Source organism: Carcharodon carcharias, chromosome 2, assembly GCF_017639515.1.
Source record: "Carcharodon carcharias isolate sCarCar2 chromosome 2, sCarCar2.pri, whole genome shotgun sequence".
Lineage (NCBI taxonomy): Eukaryota > Metazoa > Chordata > Chondrichthyes > Lamniformes > Lamnidae > Carcharodon > Carcharodon carcharias.
The window spans coordinates 132,270,484-132,286,398 of record NC_054468.1 but is presented as its reverse complement, the minus strand read 5'-3'; the positions used below and the strand labels follow the sequence as shown (position 1 = coordinate 132,286,398).

The window sequence follows — 15,915 nt, the reverse complement described above, 5'->3', positions numbered from 1 at the left end:
GCAGCAGGCTATCACAATCACAGTGATCATTGCAGGAGGGTTTTGCAAAGCATTACCTGACCAGTCCAGGCACTGGACCCAGTGCCCTCTTTGAGCCTGTGATGCCCCATCAATTGTATTGCAAAACAGAATCTGTTTTTTATATTTCTTGCTAGTTTATCATCATATTCTAATATCTCCCTCTTTATCAATTATTTGGTCATTCTTTGCTTTCTAAAGCTCTCCCAATCCTCAAGCTTGCTGCTCTTCTTGGCAATATCATAAGCCTGTACTTTTAATCTAACAATTCTTAACCTCTTTATTTAGCCACAGATGGATATGTTTTTTCATGGAGTTTTTATTTGTTTATGGAATGTATATTCATTGAAATTATGAAATATTTCTTCAAGAGTTTTCCATTGCTTATCTGCCATCATACCTTTTAACCTAATTTTCCAATCTACCTTAGCCAACTCACCCTCTCAAACTTAATTGGTTTTATTTAAGTTGGGTATTCCAAGCTTGGATTTAAGTATATTACTCTTGACCTCAATGTGAAAGAATGACATAAGTTGATCTGAAACTATGCTACTAAACTCAAATTAGTTCAAATTCATTAATTAATGAAGTAGAACATCTAATTCTCCAATATATTGACACCGAACAATTTCAGGTAGTCAATTTGATTAGTTTAGATGCATTTTGTTCCCAGTTCAGGGAAGCTAAATTGTGTGATTATTAACTCTCACTGTGCTTTGTTTATCAGGAAGATACTGGGAAACTGTGCAGCGATTACGTATCAATCAGTTTTATGGGGCTCCAACAGCCATTCGCCTGCTGCTGAAATATGGAGATAGCTGGGTGTCCAAGTATGATCGATCATCTTTGAAAACACTAGGCACAGGTAAACCTCAGATTAACAATTCACTTTGGAGAGAGGCCAGCATGTCACTCTCCAATTCAATAAAGGAGACTGAGATAAGCTGGGGAACTATAGACCACTAGTTTCTCTCCACTAATAATGTCTGATCTGCTGAGTATTTCCAGCATTTTGTGTTTTTATTACGCGCCATTAGTTTGTGGTAAACTACTGAGTGGAATTTCCATGTGAGTGCTCTGATAGTGCCATAATGCCTTAATTTCTTGGGGTGAAATTGGTCTCAGTGAAGGCCTGTTGGAACCCTTCTATATTTTAGCAAATACTTGTACAAATATTTTAAGATATTTTCTTCCTTATGGGAATGATCTCCCATTAAGTGCTTACCCATACAGTTTCCCTCTCTTTTACATGGGCTCAGAGAAACTGGTCACTAGCACTCTAGAGTTCCAATTCCGAGTTTCAAGGTTAAACCTAGACCTCGTCTTGACTGACACTTGTACTCTGCCCTTTAGCAGAGGTCACTTTTGACCAAATTTTCAGGACAGGGAGGGAAAAGTTCCTGCTTGGTAGGTCAAACAAATATAGCATAAAAACAAAATACTGAGGATGCTGGAAATCTGAAATAAAAACAGAAACTGCTGAAAAAACTCAACAGGTCTGGCAGCATCTATGGAGAGAGGAGTGGAGTTAATGTTTCAAGTCCGTATGACTCTACTTCAGAAGAAGTCATACCGTCTCGAAACATTAACTCTGTTTCTCTCGCCACAGATGCTGCCAGACCTGCTGAGTTTTTCCAGCATTTTCTGTTATATTAAACAAATATAGCAATAAGCCATTGAATTAAGCAAACTTCCCTTCCTCCTAATTCAGTATATTAGCACTGCTGTGGGGGGATGGGGGAACACAAGGGGTGGATATTCTAAGAGTGGAATGGTGAAAATAAGCAGGACTGATTAACTAAAACGACTGTGTGGTATGCATTCAGTTCATGGATTCTAGGATGAGTCTTCACTGGGATTAACACCCCAACTGCAATTTTGTGAAGTAGCTCCCTCGATCTACATTGTATTGTTTAGCTGCTCATTTTTCTCTTGCAGTAGGGGAACCTATTAACCATGAGGCCTGGCATTGGTTCTGGAAGGTTGTTGGAGAAGGCCGTTGTACCCTTGTAGATACTTGGTGGCAGACAGGTGAGCACTACTCGGATGTGTGAATATTCGGACACTCAGCGAAGTATGCTAAGAATATTGTCCACCAAAGCATCTGGCGCCAAAATTAGTTCTAAGCACACCTCCAAATCTGGCTTCCTGTGCATGCCACATTTCCTTCATATATCACTGATTACTGCTGGGCAGTTGTTCGAGCTTGAAACTCTAGAATTCCTGTGTAAATCCCTGTCCTCTCCACCTCTCCTTTAATACACTTCTTAAAATCTATATCGTTGACCAAGCTTTTGGACACCGATTCTAGTATCTCCTCCTTAGTTTGGACCAGGATTTTCCGGCCCGCCATGGCAGGACCCTCCATGCAGGATGCAGCAGCCCAGCCAAAAGTCCATTCACTTTTGGTGGGACCAGTTGATCTCGGCAGTGGGTGGGGCCAGAAAACCCCACCCTTTGTGCAAATGTTTGTCAGATTTTGTCCTGTGAAATGTCTTTATCCTATTTTTTATGATAGTCCAGGTGCCGAATAAATGCACTTTGTTGTTGTAAGAGGATTTCAGTTCTGATTTGGTTAGAACGGTTGCTGAACATTCAAACCATGAAAGGAGTTGATTTTGACTGCCTTCGCCTGGTTTTAGAAGGACAGTAATGTCTTCAAGTTAACACTGCCGATGCAGAAAGGGGCCTACTGCCCTGGGTGTCTAAAGCACCCATCTGATTCAGGTTAAAGGACTATTTGAATATGGAAATCAGGGTTATTTTACCTCTCAGTTGCCTAGCCTTTTAATTCCGATAGTGTCCTGTACTATGGGCTTTGGTCCCTCTTCTGTGTTCTTAATTAATTGTTTCATTCTGATGTAAATAGTTCTTTTTTCTACTCCAGATCCAGATTGGATGCATCCTAAATTGCTGATGAAAGGGTGGAAAATGTTGAGGTGTTGGCAACAACAATGCAATCCAAATCTTAACTGCTCATTACATTAAAAAAAACTTTCCTCATGTCAACTCTGGTTCTTTTGCCAATCACCTTGAATCCATGTCTTCTGGTTATTGACCGTCCAGCCTACAGAAATAGTTTCTCTTTATTTACTCTATTCCAATTCATTTGCCCTCCTGCACTGCTGCCTTGAAAAATGTGACCCTTTGCACAGATTACATATGTAAATATGGTGCCTGGGGACAGTGCTGCTGAACTGAAACATGAAGCATGTCCTCTGATTCAGAGATTACTACTAAGAGGGTTAAACTGACAGAATGCTTTATAATTATCCTTGTAGTCTGAGGGTAGGAGATTCTGTGGGTTACCTAAATAATGTGGTATTCACAAAGCCCAGTAAACATGTATCACTGTGATGGTTTTGATAGTACAAAATGAGTAACCTAATCTAACTTTAGCTTTTTCATTCCCAGGATCATGGAACTGCGGAACTCCTAACTCCCTTAGCTCTCTCTTTCTGCTACTGGCCTTTAAAAGACAAGCTTGGTGGTATCTTTTCACTGTTTCTTGATTTACCTCTCAGCTGCTTATTCTTTTCAACTCTGTTGTGTCCTGTGTTATAGGCTTTGGTCCCTCTTCTAGGTGAATTAATTGTTTCATTATAATGTAAATGGATTTTTTTGTTCTTTACTCTTCTCATCCATTTGCCCTCCTGCACTCCTGAAAAAATGTGACTCTTTGCCAGGGATATATTCCACAAATGTCAGTCACCCTCTGGATCTTGACGGGTGAGTGTTTGCCAAGTTTTAGGACAGCCAAGAATGATAGTTGAGCCTAGTTCTGTCCAAGGAACACAAGGGAGAACCAGGTGGATTATAAGGAGTACAGAGGACAAGCGAAGGGCAAAGAAACAGAATGAGAATAGGTTGGCAGATAACCTGAAAGGAATCCAAAGGTATTCTATAGGCGTATTAATAGTAAAAAGACTATCAGAGGAATAGTGGGCTAATTATGGACCAAAATGGAGAGCTATTGGTGGAAGCAGAGGCGTGGTTGAAGTACTAAATGAGTACTTTGCATCAATGTTTACCAAGGAAGAGAAGATTTGCAAAGTTATAGTAAATGAGGAGGATGCCGGGATACTGGGTGAGATAAAATTAGATAAAGAGGAGGTACTAGGGAGGCTGGCAGTATTTATAGTAGATAAGTCACCAGATCCAGATTGGATGCATCCTAAGTTGCTGATGAAAGGGTGGAAAATGTTGAGGTGTTGGCAACAACAATGCAATCCAAATCTTAACCGCTCATTACATCAAAAAAAACTTTTCCTCATGTCAATTCTGGTTCTTTTGCCAATCACCTTGAATCCATGTCTCCTGGTTATTGACCCTCTAGCCAATAGAAATAGTTTCTCTTTATTTACTCTATTCCAATTCTCCTTAGCTACAGGGCTAGTGCCAAAGAACTGGCAATTTGCAAATTTTACACCCTTATTCAAAAAGGAGAGAAGGATACATTGGCAATTACATGGCAGTCAGTTCAACACCAGTGCTGGGGAAACATTTAGAAACAATACTCCCGGAGAAAATTAATGGGGTTTTCAAAAGGGGTTGGATAAAATACCACAGAAGAGATTTACTAGAGTTGGCTTTTTCTCCTTAGAACGGAGAATGCTAAGAGGAGATTTGATATTGGAGTTTCAAATCATAAAGTTTTTAAATACAGTAAATAAAGAGAAACTGTTTCTATTGGTTGGAGGGTCAATAACCAGAAGACATGGATTCAAGGTGATTGGCAAAAGAACCAGAGTTGACATGAGGAAGAGTTTATTTTTCTGTGTAATAAGCCATTAAGATTTGGATTGCATTACCTGATAGGGTGGTGGTTGCAGATTCAATAGCAACCTTCAGAAGGAAATTTAATAAACACTTGATGGAGGGAAAACTTAGAGATATGGAAAAATTGTGAGGCATGAGACGAACTGGATCACTCTTCAAAGGAGCTGGCACAGATTAGATGGGTTGAATAGTCTCCTTTTGTGCTTACTATGCAATGATTCTGTATTTGTGCACTATGAGCAGGGATATGAAATAGGAGACGGATTTTCCCTTCCTTAACTTATAAGTGCTTATGCTACTTGTAGTGCTCCAACTATCCCCAGATAATTCAGCAAAGAAAAAGAAGTATGATGGAAGTTTTAAACTATTGTCATGAAGAGAAGCTTGAGAGATTGGAACTATTTTCACTGAGCAGAGAAAGCTAAGGAGAGTTCAATGGCCTGGATTTTTGCTCCCAAGTTGGGTAGTGGGACTTGGGGAAATTTCCTGGCTCTCTGCACATGCCTCAGGAAAAAATGTCCTTAAAGGCAGAATCTTCTTTCCAGGGGAAAGCAGATGCAGATAGAGTCAGGGATTGAAGGCGGTTATGGGGGCTGCTAAGTGCTGGTGCGGGCTGTTTAAAAGGCCTGCCTTGGTTCTCTGGGACCTCCAGTCCTCACTGCTCATAATCCCTCAGCCGCCCCATGCACTCCCCATGCCCATACCTGCCAACTCCTGCCAAACCATGTCCTCCATGCCAACCCATGCCCTCCATGCCAACCCATGCCCCCACCCACTCCATATTCCTTTATTGCTCCATGCTGACTTAGTGCCAAGTGACACCCACCAACCTTTGCCTTGACATACTCCATGCCAACTTATCTAGTATGCGCCATGGGCAAACCTCAGGAGCCATGCTGAGATGAAATAAAATAAAGTTTAAAATATCTATTACAGAGCTAGGTACATAAAAAATACTCCCATTCATGAAAGCCCATTCAAAACATTTAAATCCCCTCAAGTACTTGTTAAATGTCCCAGCCATTAAGAAATGAAAGGAAGATTGTGGGGCCCTGTATCCTAGCAGACAAGTAGACTCCAGTTGGCCAGCCTGGATTGTGAAATGTAGATGGCCTTTATATAGTTCTCTTTGGATTTGGTCTGTGCAGCCCACAGAGAGGTCGTTAGTATCTCTTCAAAGATAATGAGGTGTTAGTTTCTTTGATGCTGTCAGGTGTCTCTTTTTTTTTAGGGTCACAGACAGACATAGGTTCAGCCATTTTGAAAGGTCTTTGTCCAGTTTTTAAAATTTTAGAAAAAGCCATGAGGCTATTTCTGAATCAGTCTTGTAGTTGCTGGTACAGAATTCCCAGTAGTAACAGTGTAGATGGGGGTGAGGTCTTAGTCCCCTCACAATATAGTTCCTGCATTACACTAGAATTACTCATGTTATTGAACTTTAACTAAAGACTTACCTTATCAAAACAAACAAACTTGTATGCACAATCCCACATCAAAAACAACTAATCATTTAATAACTTCTTTGAGCTGTCAATCAAACTGTCAACTTGCAACGCCCACCCCAACTGTGATAATGATAGTTTGTGGAAATCTGCCAAACATTAATAATTCTGTAATGATAGCTATAAGGTTATGTCAACAAATAGCATTGAAACAGATAGAACAGATTTTTTAACACTGTCAAACACAAGCAGGCAGTACTTTATTTTAATTCTTAAAGGGCTAGGGATTCAAATAACTTGATAGCTCTACAGACCATATTCACCCTTCAGGAGCATTTATGATTTCTCTAAAGATTCATAACTTTCACATTTGGAACTTAGTACTAAGCTCAAATGGCTCTGCTAAGTCGGGATTCCCACATGGGGTCACATTCTGCCCCTGCTCCATACCCCACCTCTGGCAAAAATAGAGTCTGTCAGAAATTGGGAAGGGATTTCTGGATCCTGGTCCTGCCTGCCATTTTGGAAGTCCCCTGAATCTCCATGACTCTGTAAAAATCCAGGCCAATGTTTTATTAGTTGGTTAAAGAGATCATCAGTAAACTAAATTTTATAGTAAAATCTGGTCCAAAAAGCTGACAGCTCTTGTCAAGGAGATTGAATATTGTCATCACTTTCTATCATGTTTCAGTGATCTGGCATATTGAGATCATTTAGGTTTGAATCTCAATATATTTCCTTTCATTTATGAACAGAAACAGGTGGAGTATGTATCTCTCCACGGCCTTCAGAGGAAGGAGCAGAGATTTTGCCTTCTATGGCTATGAGACCATTGTTTGGGATCCAACTTGCTCTAATGGATGAGAAGGTAAGTCTTCAGTTAAAGTTTAATAACATGAGTGATTCTAGTGTAATGCAGGAAATTTACTGTGAGGGGACTAAGATCTCACCCCTAATCTACACTGCTACTACTGGAAATTCTGTACCATTGCCTACAAGACTGATTCAGAAATAACCTCATGGCTATATTTCTAAAAACTTAAAAACTGGACAAAGGCCTTTTTAAAATGGCTGGAGCCAGGTCTATCTGTGACCCTCGAACAAAAGGAGCCACCTGACAGTGGGCTGCACAGACCACATTCAAAGAGAACTATACAAAGGCTATCTGCATTTCAGAACCCAGACTAGCCAACCGGAGTCTACTTGTCTGCTAGGATAAAGACCTCCGCAACTTTCCTTTCAATTCTTAATGGCTAGGACATTTAACAATCTTGGGGACCCAGACAAGGAATACACATCCCTTGTCAAAGATAGCATGGAGAGGGAGTCATGTGACATGGACCGCTAGCTTGTGTAACCAGTATTTTGTCATGCTGTACTGCAAAATCTCAGGCTGCAATTTACCATCCTACAAGCAGCCTCACAGAAAAAGGGCTCTGCCCAGATTTGGATACTTGGCACCCATCTACACTGCTATTACTTGGAATTCTGTACTATCACCTACAAGACTGATTCATCCCTGCATGCCCATCTCATCATGTGAAGTCAACACCACTGGTAAAGTGAATTATACAGCATCGGGTTTCAACCTGCCAATCTCTGTGAAGGAATACCTCATTTGATTCTGGACTCTGGAATTCATGTGAAACACCATTTCTTTTCTCTGTGGTCCCTGCACTGTAAATCTTTCTTTTATCTATTCCTCTTTTATTCTAGGACTACAAAAGGGGAAACATTGCGACCCCCTCCCACCCCGCATTTGAGTGTGTGCAAATAAACTAACCCTTTGAGTTCATCCTATCTTGAGTTTGCTGTGGGGTTGTTAATAGAAATTGGATCACACCAAAAATACGCCACTGCTTATAAAGGTGGATGTAAATCAAAACACCTTTCTGTTTATGGGTGGGAGATGAGAGGAGAAATTAGTGTTGTCTAAATTAACCCCTCTCCTGTCTGTAACATAACACACAGTGCCAGTAAGCTTTCCCCTGTAGAAATGTCAGCAATTCTTCGCTGGATCAAAGGGAGAGAAGGTTGACTGGGTAAAATTCTATTCTTTGTTGTAAAAAAAAAAGCACCCTTTGAAATGCAAGCAAGAATAGCATTGATTGTGGTAGTGAAGAAACCTCCTTCTCTAATTGAGGAGGATAATGTGAACATGGAGGGAGTGGGCTACTAATATAGAAAGGCCTGCAGAAAAATATACTGCCTATGAGCATGCATGTTAGAAGATGACCAGCATCAGGCTGATGAATGCAGCTTAATTATACAACGAGATGTGGGTAAAATAAAGCACAAATATTGCAAGTGCAAATCGTAGTGACTTTATTAGAAGAAGCAGCCCTTTCTCATTGTGACACTCTGGGACTGAGAGAGTTGTGCAGATCCCAGTCATAACAGGAATAAGCTCAGTGTTCAACAACTTATAATCAAGTACTCAATGTCTTATCGCATTGTTATTTTACCAATTATATTTCTGTTAGGACTATCATATATGTGCTGATTTCAATTGGATGAAAGTTGAGCCTGTTTTACAGTGGGTGAGAGTTCTACTTCACTATGCTGTTACCAGGTGGTGAAGATGAAAGTTTACTCTTTAATGTTGTGATCCTGTATGTTACATCACAAGGCATTAATAGTCGAATATTTGACCCCCCATCAACCAGGTATGTTATATAGCTAAAAGCAAAATACTGTGGATGATGGAAATCTGAAACAAAAACAGAAAATGCTGGAAAAATTCAGCAGGTCTGACAGCATCTGTGGAGAGAGAGAAACAAAGTTAATGTTTTGAGTCCATATGACCCTTCTTTGTTCTTCTCTCTCCACAGATGCTGTCAGACATGTATACTGCTAGTTAAGGTCTAGCTTCTCAGCTAAGTTCCTAGACTGAAAATAATTGTTGACATGCAGCTTTCAGTCAAGCACTTTCAAAAAATCTATACTCAGAATGTGGACATCGGTGGAAAGGCCCATCCCTGGTTGCTCTGAGAAAGTGATAGTGGTGGACCTTCTTGTGAAACCATTGTAGTCCATCTGCTGATGGTGCTTTTATTATGAAATTAGGTAGGGAATTCTAGAGATGGTGAAGGCAAGGCGTTATTGGTTCAAGTTAGGAGTTTACGGGGCTAGGAGAAGCTGTCGAAATGAACTTTGTGAGTTGCCCCAACAGCATTATGGGAGAAAACTGAATCTCTATTGGGGTAATTACTATATTTACTGGGAGCCTTGCTTTCCCCAAACATTCATTCATAATGTGGCCTTGATATGAAGCTTTAGTTGGTTATTTGATAACGAGCAGCATCGACAGCAATGCCCAGTCCTGACACCACTTGTACACTTTCAGCAAGTGTCATTGGATGACAATCATGAATGGCAAACCTGGCTGATATTCCACAAGGGAACTGAAGTTTCTTGAAGTAGGGAATCCTTGGCCAGTGGAATTCAGATACTCATGGTTAAACTCAGCCATGACTCAGCAGTTTCGCCTGAGTCAGAAGGCTGGGGTTCAAGCCCACTCCAGTGATTTGAGCACAAGATCTAGGGTGACATCTCAGTACAGTACTGAGGGTGTTCTTCACTATTAGAGGAGCCATCTTTCAGATAAAATGTTAAACCAAGAGCCCCCTCCCAGCCTCTCATGTGGGTGTAAAAGACCCCACGGCACTATTTTGAAGAACAGCAGAGTGAATTCCTTGCTGTACACAAATTAGCTCCATTTTTCCCACTTTACAAAAATGATTAGAGTTAAAAAGTATTCCTTTAGCTGTAAAGTGGTTTGGGATGTCCTGAGGTTGTGAAAGGTGCGATATAAATGCAAGCCTTTCTTTCCTTTAAGGCACAAGAGAAACATTGTGTAATTCTATGCCTGTACACAGACCCTTTCCTGAAAGAAGCTCTGAATATAGAATTACATCCAACTTTACAGCACAGGAACAGGCCATTTGGCCCAACTGATCTATGCTGGTATTTATACTCCACAAGAGCCACCTCCCACCATAATTCATCTAATTCCATGAGCACATCATTCGATTGCTTTCTCCCTCAAGTGCTTACCTCTAGCTTCCCCTTAAAAGTATATATGCTATTCAACTCAACCACACCTTTTGGTAGTGAGTTCCACATTCTCACCACTCTCAGAATAAAGTACATACGAATTAGGAGCAGGAATAGGCCATTTGGCCTCTCAAGCCTGCTCCGCCATTCAGTGAGATCATGGCTGATCTGATTGTAACCTCCCGCCTACCATGATAACCTTTCACCCCTTTGTTTCTTCTTAATTTTGATTGGATTTATTAGCGATGGCACCTAGTTATATTGATTGTCCCTAGTTTTGCAATCACTGAGAAGTGGAAACATCTTCTCTATGTCAACCCTGGGCAAAACGCAAAAAAGATTTACAAGGATGAAACCAGAACTAAGAGGTTTTAACTATCAGAAAAGGCTGAAAAAGCTGTGGCACATTTCACTAGAAAACAATAAACTGTGGAGTTGCCTAAGAGGTCTTTTGAATTATGAAGGAGGCTTGATAGAGTAGATGTCCTTTGTGTTGCTTTCACTTGTGGGGGGGAATCAAAAACTAGGGGGTGTAAATGCAAGATAGTCACTAATAAATCTAATAAGGAGTTCAGTAGAAACTTCTTTATCTAAAGCATGTTTAGAAGGTGGTTCGCGTTGCCACAAAGAGTGGTTGAGCTGAATAGCATATATGCATTTAATGGGAAGCTAGAGGTAAGTAGTTGAGGGAGAAAACAATCAAACAATGTGATGACAGAGTTAAATGAATTATGGTGTGAGGAGGCTCTTGTGGAGTGTAAATACAACTTTGATCATTTGGGCTGAATGGCCTGTTTCTGTGCTGTAAAATTCTATGTAAATCTGTCATAATTTTAAAGACCCCTTTCAGGTCACCTCTCAAACTCCTGTTTTCTAAAGAAAAGAGCTCCAACCTGTACCATCTTTCCTGATTGATGTGCCCTCTGAGTTTTGCTATCATCCTTGATTAATAATGAATACTTATGTACCTATATACAGGGTAATCGTCTGGAGGGAAAGGATGTTACTGGTGCCCTCTGTATCACAAAACCTTGGCCTAGCATTGCCAGAACTATCTATGGGGATCATCCAAGATTCTTGAATTCATATTTCAAAAAATATCCAGGTAAGACATCAATATTTTCGGAGAAAATCATCCTTATATACTTTTACAGACATACACTTCTCAGTTATTTGCCACTAAGGTAACTGATATGCACTATAGATTGCCAATCTCCCTTTTCCACATTATTGGGTTTGAAAGGAACCTTTACCTCTTTCATTGGCTATTTCAGCAAAATCTTCAGGTGGAAAAGTATAACATTAAGAGGATGCAGAGGAGATTTACCAGAGTGAAACCAGAGATGAGGGAATTCAGTTTTGTAGAGAAGCTAGGATTGTTCTCCTTCGAGCAGAAAAGGATAAGGGGAGATTCAGCAGAGGCATTCAATACTGTCTGAGGTTTTGAAAGAGTAAATAAAGAAAAACTGTTTCCACTGGCAGCAGACTCAGTAACCAGAGATTTATGGTACTTGCCAAAAGAACTAGAGGGAAAATGTGATCTTTTTATAGCTTACAACTATTTGCAGTTATGTAGCATCATTAACGTAGTAAAAACAGAAGTGTCATCAAATAAAAATTGAAACAGAGACAAGCAACCAAAAGCTTCGTCAAAGAGGGAGAGTTTAAGAAGCGACATAAAGGAGGAGAGGTAAAGAGATTGAGAGGTTTAGGAAGAGAATTCCAGAGCTTAGCTAGATAGCTGAAGGCATGGCTATTAATGCAAAAGTGAAGGAAGTTTGCAATGCACAGGCGGCAAGAAATGGAGGGATGCAGAGTTTTCAAAACATTGAAGGGTTGGAGGAGATTACAGAGAAGGGGAGGGATGAGGCCATCTAGATTACATCTACCTTGTAAGAAAACTCTCACTCCTGCGGCTGAGATCAGAAACTCAGAAGCTAAAACCCTACACCCCTTACACTGGTACTAGATATGCTGTTTTCATCAAATATCAAATTGAATTATACTTTCACACAATGGTTAACTGAAAGATTCATGCCTCATTATTAATCCAAAATCTCTGTTGGCAGAAGTTGTAAATCAGGTGGTTAGTTTTCAATAAAGTATAAAAATCTGGGCCAAGTCAATAAACTGAGTCTATCTGGGAGAGGTTCCTGTTCCTGATCTTTGAACCATGCAGGATTGGAGGCCACATTGATCTTCTTATGAATTTGCCACTCCTACTGCTGTAAAGCATGAGTTCAATAGCTCTGGTAATGCAATAAATCACAAGTAAAATTCCAGTACTTTCTAAACAGCAGTAGATCTTGCTATTAAGTTAGTACTTTGAACACAATGATATTGTGAAAAAAACTATACAATGCTACTCCTTTAAAAATCTTTGTCACAATCCATTTTGTATATCCACATTCCTGGAAGATAGCAATGACCTTGAGACACATTGAGAAGGAGCACAACTGTGAAGTCTCTGCTCCAAGCAGCAGATTACTGAATGCACATACACCTTACATGTCTATTATCCATCTCTTTTCAGGCTGTTACTTCACTGGCGATGGTGCATACAGGTCAGAGGAAGGCTATTACCAGATCACTGGCCGAATGGATGACATAATTAACATCAGCGGGCACAGGCTGGGTACAGCTGAGATAGAGGATGCTCTGGTAAGAACCTGGCATAAATGACCAAATGTGAGTGCACAGAATATATATCACTGACTTGGATATCCATGTGTTGGGAACTGAACCTCTGGATAGAAATGGTACAGCACAGATTCATTAGAAATAAGTCAGCCTCCTCACTTGTTTGGGCCTTGGACTAAAGTTGCAGTCAGGCCTTGATGATATCTAAAGACTTTTAATAGGCAAGGTTATCAAAGAAAGACAAGGTTATCAAAGAATATAAGCAAATAGGGGGTAAATTAACTTGAAGTGCAAGTCAGTCATGATCTACTTTTATTGGTGTAGTTAATGAAGTTATGAGTTCATGGGCTGAGTAGATTGGGTATGTGATATACAGGTCTAACTGATTAACCACTGGATTCATGGAGTTGCTGGCCTATCTCAATGCACGCAGTACTGGATCGGCAGTCCCCGTGGATCCAGTACTGGATCGGCTGTCCCCGTGGATCCAGTACTGGATCGGCTCTGCTTCTCGATTTGTGACAAAGCACTTCCATGTTCCAGATGGTATGATACTGTTCTCCAGCATCAGGACAGGGTAGAAAATTAGGAAAATAAATGTGACCTGAGCATGTGTATGGAACCATATTAGCGTCACACAAATGAAGACAGCACTTTGCTCAAACCTAACAGATTTGCAACATCAACATTTGAAAATGAAACTTTGGGCTCCTATGATAACCCACTAATTTATACAAAGTGTAGCAGGGCTACACATATTGATAAGGCCCCAGGTTTGATCCCTATCCATTCTCAGCATTGCTGATCTCAACTGCGACAGTTAGGATATTGCAGTTGGCTTCAGGACACCAGTGTTAAGTAGGAGAAAATTATTCTGGCTATCTGCTCCTGATGCTATCCACTAACTGGGCGAATGTGAATGCAGACAAAGAGCAGGCCTGATAGAGGTTTTTAATATTATGAAAGTTTAATAGGGTGGATATGGATATGGAGAAATGGTTTCCACGTTTAGCTAAATCTAGGACAGGCCTGTCCGACCTTTTTGAATGGGGGAGCAGATTTCAAATTTTTCTCACACTGGGGTTGGGGTCGGGGGCAGTGGGGTGAATGGGCAAATTTCGGAAAGATAAGGTCTGGAACAATATTAAACATGAATTTTCAAAAAAAAAAAAGCTGATATGTGAAAAGAAACATACACTCAACCACACATTCCCTTGCCCGCATTCACACATCCCCTGTCCTCCCGCCTGTACTCTCAAACTTGCCCGGGATGGTGCTGGAGCCGGGAGGGATCTGGGAGGGAAGCGGCCAGAGCCAGGGAAAAACATGGTGAATGGAGGCCCAAAGCGCTCCAAAGTCTCTCTATCATCACATACTCGCAGTTCCCGGTGTTCGCTGCTCCTCCAATCACAGCCAGTTTGTCTCCCATTTCTGTTGCTGATAGGCTCACTGTTGAGCAAACGCAGGAGAGAAACAGGCTGTGATTGGAGGAGCAGTCCCCTGCAGAAATCTTCAAACTCACTGACCCTTCTTACCAACATTTTCACCAATCAATCCGGGCGGCCACGGGTTGGACAAACCAGGTCTGGAACCAGGAATATAAATATAAGATAGCCGCTAACAGGTTAAATAAAACATTTAGGAGGAATTTCTTTACATACAGAGTGATGAAAATGTGCCATATGGATTGGTTGAAGTAGATGGCATTGATGCATTTCAGGTGTGGCTTGATTTGTACGTGAGGGAGGACAGAATAGATGGGCTTTGTGACAGGATTGGAAGGAAGCGGAAGGGAGTTTGTGTGGAGTTGTTTGATCAGTTGGGCTGAAAGGCCTGTTTCTGTACTGCAGAGTCTCTGTATATAACACTCACCGTCTAGGTTTATGTATTGGTTCATGTATAAAAGCTGGTTTGTGCTTCAGTCTCACCCTCCTGATTTACGGGCACCCGATGTGGAGGGGGGCCGGGAAGGAGGAGGACCTCCTCGTGAACCTGCTCCTGGGCCTGGCCAAGTTAGCCATTAACAGGTCCAGGCAGCGGGCAATCGAGGGGGTCGTCCCATCCGACTGTTTTCCCCTCTTCCGTGGCTACGTTCGCGGCCAGGTGTCCCTGGAAAGGGAGCACACGGTGTCTGCCGGCATCGTTGAGGCCTTTCGTGCCCGGTGGGCACCGTGGGGTCTGGGACGTTTTATTGACCTCTTAATTACATTTTGATTTGATGTTTGTAAGTTTTCTTTAAACTTTGTCTTTGGTTTTATAGCTAACCTGACTTAGGAGCTGTGTTTACTTTATCCCTCATTTTGTTAATTTGGTTGGCTTCAAAAGAGCTATAAAATCTGCTAATTTGGATGAGGTGGGATGGGGCACTCATAAAAGAGTGGAGGTGGTGGTATGTTACAGTTCACTCAGGGAGTCCGAGTTTCTGTGCCAACACTTTCACATTCATGTTGTAATCTGGAGCTATGGATATTGATGGTAGAGGCTCCAATTTCTTTCCATCACATGGCTGACCATGAATCTCTCCCTGCTCTCACCACTTGCCATTGGCGTGTGTGGGAAGGATTTGCAGGTTGATACTCAACCTATTTGGCCACATGATAAATGTACCTTCCTTTGCAACCAAGTCCTGGAGCTTATGGCTTAGAGGCAGGGACGCTACCCACTGAGTCACAAGATTTCCACTTGTAAAGCGTTATCTTGGTATTATTCAGCACCTTTGTGAGAAGAAATAACTGGAGACGGAAAGGAACCTGTTAATTGATTGAGATGGTGTTTCTCTGTCCAAATGGTCTTTAGGCTGAACACCCTGATGTGCCAGAATCTGCAGTGATTGGCTTTCCTCATGATCTGAAAGGGGAAGGTAGGTGAGATATACAGTAATCACATAACTGACTTGATGCAGGTCTGGCACACAAAATGTAATTAACAAAATCCACAATTTGTAAAGTGTTTTATTTTATTTAGTGTGATGTGGAATTCT

General features: G+C 41.1%; 1 protein-coding gene across 7 annotated transcripts in view; it reads left to right on the top strand.

The window, feature by feature from the left end:
* Positions 1 to 15,915, top strand: part of LOC121291463 (acetyl-coenzyme A synthetase 2-like, mitochondrial) — a 65,099-nt gene that overhangs the window by 35,788 nt on the left and 13,396 nt on the right. For 4 of the 7 annotated variants that reach the window (XR_005946010.1, XM_041212690.1, XM_041212680.1 and 1 more), the window contains exons 7-12: positions 746 to 883; positions 1,957 to 2,049; positions 6,995 to 7,107; positions 11,274 to 11,400; positions 12,829 to 12,956; positions 15,732 to 15,795. Coding sequence is in view for 4 of the 7 variants with exons in the window: in XM_041212690.1 (XP_041068624.1) it covers positions 746 to 883; positions 1,957 to 2,049; positions 6,995 to 7,107; positions 11,274 to 11,400; positions 12,829 to 12,956; positions 15,732 to 15,795 (663 nt within the window). In the remaining 3 variants the exon portion in view is untranslated. Of the gene's footprint in view, positions 1 to 745; positions 884 to 1,956; positions 2,050 to 6,994; positions 7,108 to 11,273; positions 11,401 to 12,828; positions 12,957 to 15,731; positions 15,800 to 15,915 lie in introns of all 7 variants that reach the window. The other 3 variants (XR_005946013.1, XR_005946011.1, XM_041212711.1) reach the window with 1 other exon arrangement.